At 39.1% G+C, this 12,334-nt stretch overlaps 1 protein-coding gene across 5 annotated transcripts in view; it reads left to right on the top strand.

Annotated features, from left to right (window-relative positions):
• SHC3 (SHC adaptor protein 3) overlaps nt 1-12,334 on the top strand; it is a 150,356-nt gene that overhangs the window by 98,771 nt on the left and 39,251 nt on the right. For all 5 annotated transcript variants that reach the window (XM_060301206.1, XM_060301207.1, XM_060301208.1 and 2 more), the window contains one exon: nt 3,012-3,138. In XM_060301206.1, coding sequence (XP_060157189.1) covers nt 3,012-3,138 — 127 coding nt within the window. The remainder of the gene's footprint in view (nt 1-3,011; nt 3,139-12,334) is intronic.

Below are 12,334 nucleotides of genomic sequence, written 5' to 3'. Positions count from 1 at the left end.
GATGAACAGGTGCAGCCACTGGCCTCTGGACTTATTTGGAGCCATTGGGAAACTTGCGGAGGGACTTCTGATCTGCCAGTGTCTACTGTGCAGGGAAGATGTGTGGTTAACCCATTAGGAGGCTGCTGTGTGAGGAAAGATGCTGTGCCCCAGTTCTATCTGGCATGGTTACAAGGGCTGCAGCACATCCTGCTCTCAAGTGGCTCATCCCAGGTCGGGAGTGACCTTTGTGGTGAGGCCTGATGAAGTCCCCTCACTAGTGTCAGGGCTGAGCTGGCTGCTGTGGGGTCTGAGCTGGCTTTCCTGGAAAGCGACATCAGCCTTGCTTATTGGTCAGAGAGAGAGACCAGCATGGGCAGAAAAGCACCCCCACCCCCCACCCCGGAGACCCCCCCACCCCAGCAACTACTGCACCGCTGCCAAAGAGCCCGTCCCCTTCAGAAGGGATAGAATGAGGAATGACCCCATTTTGCTGCTCCTATGTTTGTTTGGGGCCATGTTTTATGTTTTACAACATCATTCTGAGTCTTGATCCTGGGCCCCACCACTCTGTACCTGCCTCTCATCCAGTTCTCCTTCTTGCTCATGAATGACACCTCCATCCATCCTTTCCTCATGGGATGTAAAACAAGCAGCCCCGATGGTTACCTGTGGCGAGAACCTCATCATTCCTAACACACACTGAGTCACACAGGTGAGGTTAGAAGACAGTAGCTTTTAGCGAAAGACTGTTGCAACAGTCAGAGAAAATACAGGTCCAGAGAGACTGTCAGCCCAGGGTTAGATCTGGATTTGGAGTGGGTTTCTGGAACACAGAGAGGCCATTCTACAGAGGATCCTCAGACCTAGCCAACAGATGACGTTTTCACGGTCCACGGAGGAATGAGCCAGGCCCCAGAGCCTGGAGTCGTGATTTAATTCTGCATCTGCAGTTCCTGTCACCCTCTGGTATCTAGACCAGATACTAGGGCTCCACCCTCACCAAGTGAGGGTGCTTCCACCCAGAGCCCTGCATCTTCCCAATGTCCCAGGAACTGATTTAAAGAAGTCTCACTTCCAACCTCGTGCTCTCTAGTGTGTAGAAGATGAGGGGGCCGTGTGGATTGATCATATGGCCCCCTCTGCAGAAACCTTGCTCTTTATTCACTAAGGCTAGGGCACTGCTTTTCTCCTTAAAAGAAAAATAAGCTTCACTTTCTTCCGTCCCCAGTTGTTATTCTGTTTCTCTAAAGTACTGGCCAGCAAGTTCTCTTGGCTGGTGCTGATGCTGCGTGGAGGGGGCAGGTGTGGCTGGAAACACAGGGCAGGTGGGGGAGCCAGGTGTCTTTCTCTCACTCTGTCTTAGACTCCTACTTCCTTACTGGCTGGAAAGACACCTCCACTGCTATCCGTTAACGAACAACCCCATGACTCCAACAGCTGCTTAATATGGCCTTGCTTTGTGCCTAACCGGGTTGATAATAAATACTAATATCAATAATAACATAAAACAATATCAATACTCAATAATAAAATACAGCCGGGACACCTGTCTCCTTGGACAAATCCCTTGGCCATATCTGAGATAGGCTAATGTATCCAAGGGATTGCATTGCAGTCTGAAGCAGCAATCCGGTTACACTTGCTCTTCCCAGGAAATGCTTGTCCCTGTGTCCTCAGGAGCATGCTCCCTCCTCGAGCCTGGGGAGAGAAGAAGCCTGAGGCCCCCCCACCCTAGCAGCCACCATCAGGGTGAGCTCTGTGGTGCCTGGCTGTCTTTGTGCGTGTAGAAGGCGGCATCGTGATGGAAGAGTGGCCAAACTGTGGAGGTGGTGATGTCTCTGTTCCTTCCCTCGCAGTTCCCACCTTAATGAGTCCTCTTTCTGTGCTCGCTTCTCCTGCAGCAGAGGGATGCTTCTGCATCTCCCTAATCACTGCTGGGGAATGGCTACCCCTGTAGCAATGCCTCTTCTCACTGCTGGGCACCCACTGTGCTCCTGGAGGAACCTCCTTGAAACACAATTGTATCCTAACTGGTGGCAAGAGAAAGATGGAGTGTGACACATGCATCTGTCATTTTCTCCAGGGAGATGCCTTTATCCCATTAGTAACAGAGCATGTCATGCTGGTCACGGGACAACGTGAAGGGTCTGGGACTCTTCTGTGGGATGCCATGGACATGTGTCTGGGGAGAAGACATTCTACTTTCTTGTAGAGCAGAGATGGGACCTTGTTAGGTGCCTTTCCCCACTCAACCCTCTTTTCTCCAAAGGTTCCACATGGATTACACCACAGCCTGGCCACCATGACAGCGGGCACCCCAAAGGGGTTAAAGGTTGCTCCAGGTCTCTGAGGGGCCTGCCAACACCCCTTTTCTGAGAGCTGGCATGAATATCCAGTCTCGTCCAGTGTAGATGCAGGTGGCATGTGGTGGGATGGTCATAGTGATTAATTAATATCCCTTTAAACTCATCTTACAAGGTTGTTGATCTTATTGCTTTGAGTTGCCAAGTCTGGTGGTGACACTCTACTCCCACTAGGAAGTAAGCAAACAGCTTGCTCTAAGTCCATCGGATACCTCAGGATTCATTCAATAAGAGCCAGTTTAAGTCCATTTGTTAAGCCTCACGGGGTCTTAAAGGGGTTCATTTCTTGTTACTATCAGGTTCTTTGTCTTGTTAAGGTTTCCTTCCAAACCCTGTTTCCCTACTAAGTTCTGAGTTGATATTTTATAGACTCTAAAGCAATAGAAGAGCAATCAAGTTGAACTTAAAAATGTTAAAACATACTTACAAATAGAACCTTTACTTTTGGAGAGAATAGGCTATTAAGAAATGGATCTCTGCAGTTAAACGGTACCGCTGGGGGCTCTCAGGGATTAAGCTGCACGCAGAGCTGACAGGACATGTCATGAAAGGCACCTCCTTGTCCCTCTCTTCTTTCCTAGGCTGCGGGCTTTCACCCTCAGGAAGGAGGAGCCTGGGTAGCTCCAGTGTCTGTCTCTAATGAGCCTGTGTCCCTTGCTCCTACAGCTTGTCACATTCTGGAATGCTGTGACGGGCTGGCCCAGGAGGTCATCGGCTCCATCGGACAAGCCTTTGAGCTCCGGTTTAAGCAATATTTGCAGTGTCCTTCCAAGATCCCTGCTCTCCACGACCGGTGAGTAGCGCTGTGACACCGTTTGCAGTGACCTCTCTGCATTTTCTGACCTTTCCTCTTGAAAACACTTAAAAGGAGGAAACCACACAACTACCTCCCCGAGGACTGCTCTGCACAGACACAGTTAATCCCAGGGCTTCCTGGGCCCGGAGACACCTGACTGGTGCTGGGCCATGGCTCAGGAAACTGACAGATGGAAGCCGACATATGGGCGATGCTCCCAATGTTTAGAAAAACATTTTCTTGAAACTATAGTGACAGTAGCCAAGGTTACAAAAAAAAAAAACATTGTAATATGTTTTTGTTCTGTTTCTCCTGCAAGCACGTGATGTTTCCACATGTTGCCTCCTTGGGTCGGTGTCACCACAGGTTCTACCTGTCCGATTGTCCTTGTCCTCAGGGTTAGCCAAAGTCCCGATTCAGAGGCTCCCTTTGTGAGGCACTCCGCTTGGAATGACGAGCATTGATTCTGCTTTATTGGCTTTCATAGCTTTCAGACTTGATGGCCTGTGTGGTCCTGGGCAAGTTCTTTAACCAGTCTGGGTCTCAGCAGTTTTCTCTGTAAAATAGGAATAATAGTGGCTTGGCAGTATTTTAAGTGTTAACTGAAATAGTAAATGTAAACAGGAATTGTGAGATGTTTAGTTTATTATAAAAAATGTTCAGCGTCTACCCTTGAGATTCCTTAGGACATGAGAATATTCCATGCAGCATTAAAAAAAAATAATATGGGGCATGTTGGTTATTCAGTCACCTGTCTTATTGAAAGCCTATTACAATGGTGTGTTCACTGTCAATAAAACTTTATTTCTCCTGAATTTACTTTTTATGTTTTCTCCAACTTCTGCAGCCACATTCCAGGACTTAGTTGTGAAGGCAGTGCCTCCTCTACCTTCATTATTATGAAGTCTCCTTTCATCTCTCTGAAGCCTTCACCTTTCTTGAAAGAGAATTTTAATTTTTTTTTCCTTCATCCACTGGAAAATTTCTGTTAAGACATTCATTCTGGAGGTGACTGTGAAGGCCCCATTTTTTCCCGGTTGATAAAGAAAAGGATATGAACCATCTATGGAAATTTTAAAAACACATAAAAAATTGTATGTATAGTTTATGGATAAGTACATGTGTATAAAGAGTATAAAAACATGCAAGAATATTACATACCAACTCTAGGACATCTGAGGATGACAGGGACACGGGTGGGCTTTAACTGATTTTGTTAAGTGTATTTCCTCCCTAACATTCTATAACAACAGTGTTCCAATATACAAAAAGAATTTGCGGGGAACACCTGTATACCCACCATCTAGATTCTACCATTAGCATTTTACAGTTAATATCACGTATTTTTTCATCCAAAGCAAGTTTGACAAGTTTTATTTCTTTAAAAGAAAGGGATCAAATATAGCAAAATGTTCACACTTGTTTAATCTCAGTGGTGGATGTGTAGGTGGCTTTTATATTAATTTAGGCTTTTCTGTACTTTTGAAATGTTGCAAAGAAGTCAAATAAATCCTATTAAAATAATATGTCAAAAATGAGTGGGGGAAGTTAATTGAACTACCATGCTTCTCCAGAAATATACTTAAGGTATGAAGTCCTGTATATGTTTCTATATAATAAAGTTTGAAGAAGTTTTGGGGAAAGAGAATGAAGTAGAGAGATCTTATCTACCGAGAAAACTTTCAACCCAATATGCAAGTAATGGTATAACATTTCTAAAGCAGAGCAGGAACAAGGGGACCTGTGTTCCTTGATATCAGTCTCATCTTGTCTGACAAGCTGCTTGTTGTGTCCATTGAGCAGGTCTGAGATCCAGAGAGCAGGTGGGAATGCACCACCTTCTGTCCCAGCTGGGGAAATACTGGGCTGTGAGAGAATGCACTTCGCTTCCAGCTGCCATGTCCCTCTTCCCCTCCCTGCCCTGTTATGGGGACCCTGGACTGTGGAGGGCACTGGCCCATTTTCCTTCTAGATTTCCCAGGGGCCAGCAAAACAGGAGGTTCTATTTGTGAGCAGTTCTCCTTGGGTTTTCTGCTCACTTGCTCAGGCCATTTCTCTTCAAATTGGGCATGAGCTGGAGGTATGAGAATTGGCACAGTCAGCTTCTTTGTCCACATTCCTTGGAGTAGAGCTGGGGACAGGTGAGCGTGGAGTGAGTGGGGCAGCATTAGGTCCCAGCAAGCTGCCCCAGCATCTCAAAGTTTCATGTTGGTGGCACATGACTTCCTCTTTCCTTCTTCTCTTGCTGCTAGTGAGTGGATGGCTTTACTTATTCGTGAATTCTTTTTTGTTCATTGTATTAATTATTGGGGGAGAGACTCTGTGATCTGGATTCATCACCCATCTCCAACTGGAAATAAAAAATAATACTTTTAAATGAATGGGTTTTTTGGTATGGTATGATTTTCCTTAGAAGATTTTTTCCTCTGATTTTTCTTGCAGAGCTCCAAGGTTATTTTCAACACAAAACCAGAGAAGACAATGAAAGAGAATTCAAATGTAGCCAAAGCTCCATTTATTATTTTTTTAAAAATTGATATATAGTTTATTTATGATAAAATTACCCTTTAAAAATATACAGTTCTGTGGTATTTAGTATTGTCAAAGATAGCACAAGTACAATCATCACCACTATCTAATTCCAGAACATTTTTCATCACCCCAGAAAGAAAACCCATACTCATTAGCAGTTACTCCCCATTTTCCAACCCCCTTTCCCCAGACAACCACTACTCTACTTTCTGTCTTTATTGATTTGCCAATTCTGGACATTTTATATAAATGTTATCATACAATATGTGCCTGACTTCTTTCACTTACTGGAATGTTTTCAAGGTTAATCCATATAGTAGCATGTATCAGTATGGCATTATTTTTAGGGCTGAATAATATTCCTTTGTATGCATATATTACCTTTTGTTTATTCATTTATCAGTTTATGGACATTGGGTTATTTTCACCTTTTAGTTCTTATGAATAACGCTGCTATGAAGATGTGTACAAGTTCCTGTGTGGACAGATGTTTCAATTCAACTAGGAACTGAATTGCTCAAATTGCTAAAATTTTGAGAAACTACCAAACTGTTTTCCAAAGCGGCTGTACCATTTTATATTTTTACCAGCAACGTATGAAAGTTCCAATTTCACTGACATTTGTTATTGTCCATCATTTTGATTTTAGCTATCCTAGTGAGTACAAAGTGGTCTCTGATTGTGGTTTTGATTTGCATTTTCTTGTTGACTAATGATGTCAAGCATCTTTTCATGTGCTTATTGGCTATTTGTATATCTTCTTTGGAGAAAGGTCTGTTCAAATCCTTAGCTCATTTTTAAGATTGAGTTATTTGTCTTTCTATTGTTGACTTGTATAGAAGTTCTTTATATATTGTAGATATAAGTCTCTTTTCAGATATATGATTAGCAAATATTTTCTCCTATTTTTTGTGTTGTCTTCACATTTTTTTGATAATGTCCTTTGAAGCACAATCATTTTTAATTTTGATGAAGTCCAATCAATGTACTTATTTTTTCTTTGGTTGCTTTTGTTTTGGTGTCATATGTAAGAAACATTGCCTAATCCAAGGTCATGAAGGTTTACGTCTATGTTTTTTCCTAAGTTTTAGCTCTTATTTTCAGGTCTTTAATCCATTTGACTTAATTTTTGTATATGGTGTGAGTTAAGAGTCCAACTTCATTCTTTCACAAATGGCTATCCAGCTGTCACAGCACCATTTGCTGAAAAGACTATTTCACACATTGAATTGTCTGGGCATCCATGTTGAATTCAATTGACCATAAATGTATGGGTTTATTTATGGACTCTTAATTCTATTCCATTGATTTGTATGTCTGTCCTTATGCCAGTACCACATAGCCTTGAATAGTATAGCTTTATAGTTAGTTTAAAATCAGGAAGTATAAGTCTTCCAACTACATTCTTCTTTGTCAAGATTGTTTTCACTATTCTGGGCCCCTTGCAATTTCAAATAAATTTTAGCATAGCTTGTCTACTTTTACAAAAAAGGCACTTGGGATGTTATAGATATTGTCTTGAATCCATAGACCAATTTGAGGAGTACTTCCATCTTAACAGTATTTAATCTTCCAATCCCTGAACACAGGATGTCTTTCCATTTATTTAGAGTTTATTTAATTTCTTTCAACAGCGTTTTGTAATTTTCATTGTACCAGTCTTGCACTTGCTTTGATAATTTTTACTACCAAAAGAATAAATCTTTTATTCTTTTTGATACTATAATAAAAGGAATTGCTTGTTAATTTTATTTTTTCATTGTTAATGTATAAAAATACAATTGATTTTTGCATATTCATTATGTATCCTGCAAACTTACAGAATTCATTTATTAGCTCTAATCATTTGTGTGTGTGTGTGTGTGTGTGTGTGTATTCCTTAGTATTTTTTATGTACAAGATCATGTCCTGTGCAAATAAATATAGTTTTATTACTTCTTACTTCCTAATCTGAATTATTTTATTTCTTTTTATAATCTAATTGTCCTGGCTAGAATCTCTAGTACAATGAATAGAGGTGGAAAGACAGGACAACCTTGTCATGTTCCTAATTTTAGGAGGTAAGCATTCCGACTTTCACCATTAATTGTGTTCTTAGCTGTGGGCTTTTCATAGATGCTTTTTCAGGTTGAGAAAATGCCCTTCTATTCCAAGTTTTTTGAGGGTTTTTATCATGGAAAAGTGTTGGATTTTGTCAAATGATTTTTCTGTGTCTACTGAGATGAGTATCTGGTATTTGTTTTTATTCTACTGGTATGACATATTACATTAGTTGATTTTTGAATGTTGAACCAATCTTACATTGCTGGAAGAAATCCCACTCAGTAATGGTGTATGACTCTTTTTGTATGTTGCTGGACTTGGTTTGCTAATATTTTGTTTTCAATCCATATTCATAAGAGATATTGGTCTGCAGTTTGTTTTGTTTCTCTTGTTGTATCTTTGGTTTTCATATCAGGGTAATACTGGCATCATAGACTGAGTTTGGAAACTTCTGTCCTCTTCTATTTTTTTGGAAGAGTTATGAAGAATTGCTGTTAATTCTCCTTTAGATGTTAGATAGAAACCACCAAGAAGCCAGCCATATGATTCTGTGCTTTTCTTGGGATGCAATATTTTGATTACTAATTTAATCTCTTTATCTGTTACAGTTCTGTTTAGATTTTCTATTTCTTCCAGTTCTGTTTAGATTTTCTATTTCTTCTTGAGTCATTTTGGTAGATTGAGTCTTTGTAGGAATTTTTCCATTTCATCTAGGTTATCCAATTTGTTGGCATATGATTTTTAATAGTTTCTCTTATAATCCTTTTAATTTCTGTGTGGTTGGTAGCAGTCTTTCCTCTTTCCTTCCTAGTTTTGGTAATTTGAGTCTTCTCTCTTTTTTCTTGGTCAGTCTAGCTGTAGATTTGTCAATATTGTTGATCTTTCTAAGAACCAACTCTTGGTTTCATTGCTTTTCTCTATTGATTTTCTACTAACTATTTTATTTATTTCCACCTTAATATTTATTATTCTTCCTTCTGCTTGCCTTGGGTTTAGCTCTTATTTTCTAGTTTATTAACGTAGAAGGTCAGGTTATTGATTTGAGATTGTCTGTTATCATATAGGCATTTATAGTTCATAAATTTCCCTCTAAGCACTGCTTTACATTCAGCCCATAAGTATTGGTATGTTGTTTTTGTTTTTATTCATCTGAAAGTTTCTTCCAATTTCCCTGTGATTTACTTTCTGATCCATTTGTTATTTAAGCATGTGTTATTTAATTTTTACATATCTGTGAATTTCCCAAATTTCTTTCTAGTACTGATTTCTGCTTTAATTCCATTATGGTCTGAAAACATACGTTGTATGATTTTAATCTTTTAAAAATTTTGAGTCTTGTTTTGTGGCTTAACATATGGTCTATCCTGGAGAATGTTACACGTGGACTTGAGAAAAATTTATATTCTGTTATTGAATGGAGTGTTCTATAGATGTCTGTTAGGTCTAGTTGATGTATAGTGTTCAATTTTCTATTTCCCAATCTTCTCTCTGGTTGTTCTATCCATTATTGAAAGTGGGTATTGATGTCTTCAAATATTAGTACTGCATTATTTCTCCCTTTGATTCTGTCAGATTTTGCTGCATATAGTTTAGGGTCTGTTGTGAGGTACATATAGCTTTATAATTATTGTATCTTCTTGACTGGTTGCTCTTTTATCTTTGTCTCTAGTAAACATTTTGTCTTGAAGTCTATTTTGTCCGATATTAGTAGAGTTACCATAGCTCTCTTTTGGTTACTGTTTGCATGAAATACCTTTTTACATCCTTTTACTTTCAACCTAAATCTTTAAATCTAAAATGTCTTTCAATCTAAAATGTGTCTCTTGTAGAAAGCATATAGTCAGATCACGTTATCTTAAAAATCCATTCTGCCAATCTTTGTTTTTTAATTGGAGTGTTTAATGTATTTACATTTAATGTAATTACTGATAAATTAGGATTTTACCTGACATTTTGCTAGTTTTTTCTATATGTGTTATGTCATTTTTTTGTCCCTTTGTTTCTCCATAACTGCTTTCTTTGGTGTCAAATAAATATTTTATGAGTGAACTCTTTTCATTACCTTGTTTTTTTTTTCTTTTTTTTTAACTGTCTTTTAAAAGTTATTTTCTTAGTGGTTGCCCTGGGGGTTACAACTAACATCTTAATTTGTAACAATTTAATTCAGATTAACACCAATTTAATTGCAGTAGTATACAAAAACTTTGCTTCTATGTGGCTCTATTTCTCCACCTTACATTGTGCTGTTATGTTATGAAGATTCCATATTTATACATTGAGTGCTCATCAACACAGGTTTATAATTATTGCTTTATTCAGTTGTCTTTTAAATCAGAGAGGAGAGGAAAAGAGTTATGGACAAAAACTACATTTCTACTGTTTTAATATTTGCCTATGTATTTAACTTTACCTTTATCCTCTATTTTTTCATGTGACATGAATTATTGTTTAGTGGCTTTCATTTTAGCCTGAAGTACTTCCTTTAGTATTTTTTCGTAGTGCAGATTTGTTAGTGATGAATTTTCTAGGTTTTTATTTATCTGGCACTGTTTTAACTTTTGATTCATTTTGAAGGATAGTTTTGCTGGGTACAGGCATACATCAGAGATATTGAGGGTTTGGTTCCAGACCACTGCAATAAAGTGAATATCACAATAAAGCAAGTCACACAAATTTTTTGGTTCCCTAGTGCATTTAGAAGTTATGTTTACAATATACTGTAGTCTATTAAGTGTGCAATAGTATTATGTCTAAAAAATAATGAACACACCTTAATTATCAATACTTTATTGCTAAAAACTTTATTGCTAGCCATCATCTGAACGAGTTGCAACCTTTTTGCTGGTAGAGGGTCATGCCTCTGTGTTGATGGTCGCTTACTGATCAGGGGGTGATGATTGCTGAAGCTTGGGGTGACTGTGACATATTCTTAAAACAAGACAACGATGAATTTTGCCACACTGATTGACTCTTCCTTTCATGAATGATTTCTCTGTAGCATGTGATGCTGTTTGATAGCATTTCCCTCACAGATTTACCTTCAAAATTGGAGTCACTCCTCTCAAACCCTGCCACTGCTTATCAACTAAGTTTATATAGCATTCTAACCCTTTGTTGTCATTTCAACAATCTTCACAGCATCTTTACTAGGAGTAGATTCCATCTCAAGAAACCACTCTCTTTGCCCATCCCTAAGACGCAGCTCCTCATCCATTAAATTTTTATCATAACATTCCAGCAAGTCAGTCACATCTTCAGGCTCCATTTCTAATTCTGGTTCTCTTGCTATTTCCACCACATCTGCAGTTACTTCCTCAACTGACGTCTTGAACCCCTCAAAGTCATCCATGAGGGTTGGAATTAACTTATTCCAAACTCCTGTTAATGGTGATGATTTTACCTCTTTCCATGAATCATGAGTGTTTTTGATGGCATCTAGAATGGTCAATCCTTTCCAGAAGTTTTCAATTGACTTTGCTCAGATCGATCAGAGGAATAACTATGTATGGCAGCTACAGCCTTATGAAATGCATTTCTTAAATACTAAGACTTGAAATTGAAGTTACTCCTTGATCTATGGGCTGCAGAATAGATGTTGTGTTAACAGGCATGAAAACAAAGTTAATCTCATTGGCATCTCAATCGGAGCTCTTGGGTGACCAGGTACATTGTCATTGAGTAGTAATATTTTGAAAGGAATCTTTTTTCCAAGCAGTAGGCCTCAATAGTGGGCTTGAAATATTCAGTTAACCATGCTGTAAACAGATGTGCTGTCATCCAGGCTTTGTTGTTGCATTTATAGAGCATAAGCAGAGCAGATTTAGCATAATTCTCAAGGGCCCTAGGATTTTCAGAATGGTAAATGAGCATTGGCTTCAACTTAAAGTCACCAGCTGCATTAGCCCCTAACAAGAGAGTCAGTCTGTCCTTTGAAGTTTTAAAGCCAGGCATTGACTTCTCTCTAGCTATGAAATTCCTAGATGGAATCTCCTTCCAATATGAGGCTATTTTATCTGCACTGAAAATCTGTTGCTTAGTGTAGCCACCTTCATTAATTATCTTAGCTAGATCCTCTGGATAACTTGCTGCAGCTTCTACATCAGCACTTGGGGCTTTACCTTGCTCTTTGATGTTATGTAAATGGCTTCTTTCCTTAAGCCTCGTGAACAAACCTGTGCTAGATTCAAGTTTTTCTTCTGCAGCTTCCTCATCTTTCTTAGCCTTCATAGAATTGAAGAGAGTTAGACTTGCTCTACATTAAGCTTTGGCTTAAGGTAATATCGTGGTTGGTTTTATATTCTATCCAGACCATTAAAACTTTCTCCATATTAGCAATAAGGCTGTTTCACTTTCTTATCATTTATGCGTTCACTGGAGTAGCACTTTTAATTTCCTTCAAGAATGGTTCCTTTGCATTCACAACTTGGCTAACTGTTTGGCACAAGAAGCCTAGCTTTTGGACTGTCTCAGCTTTTGACATGCCTTCCTCACAAAGTTTAATCTTTTCTAGCTTTTGATTTAAAGTGACAGACATATGACTCTTCCTTTCATTTGAACACTTAGGGGCCACTGCGGGGTTATTAATGGGCCTAATTTCAATACTGTTGTGTCTCAGGGA

Source organism: Globicephala melas, chromosome 6 (genome assembly GCF_963455315.2).
Source record: "Globicephala melas chromosome 6, mGloMel1.2, whole genome shotgun sequence".
Taxonomy (NCBI): Eukaryota; Metazoa; Chordata; class Mammalia; order Artiodactyla; family Delphinidae; genus Globicephala; species Globicephala melas.
Note: the sequence above shows the minus strand (reverse complement) of the source record. Positions and strands in the feature narration are given on the sequence as shown.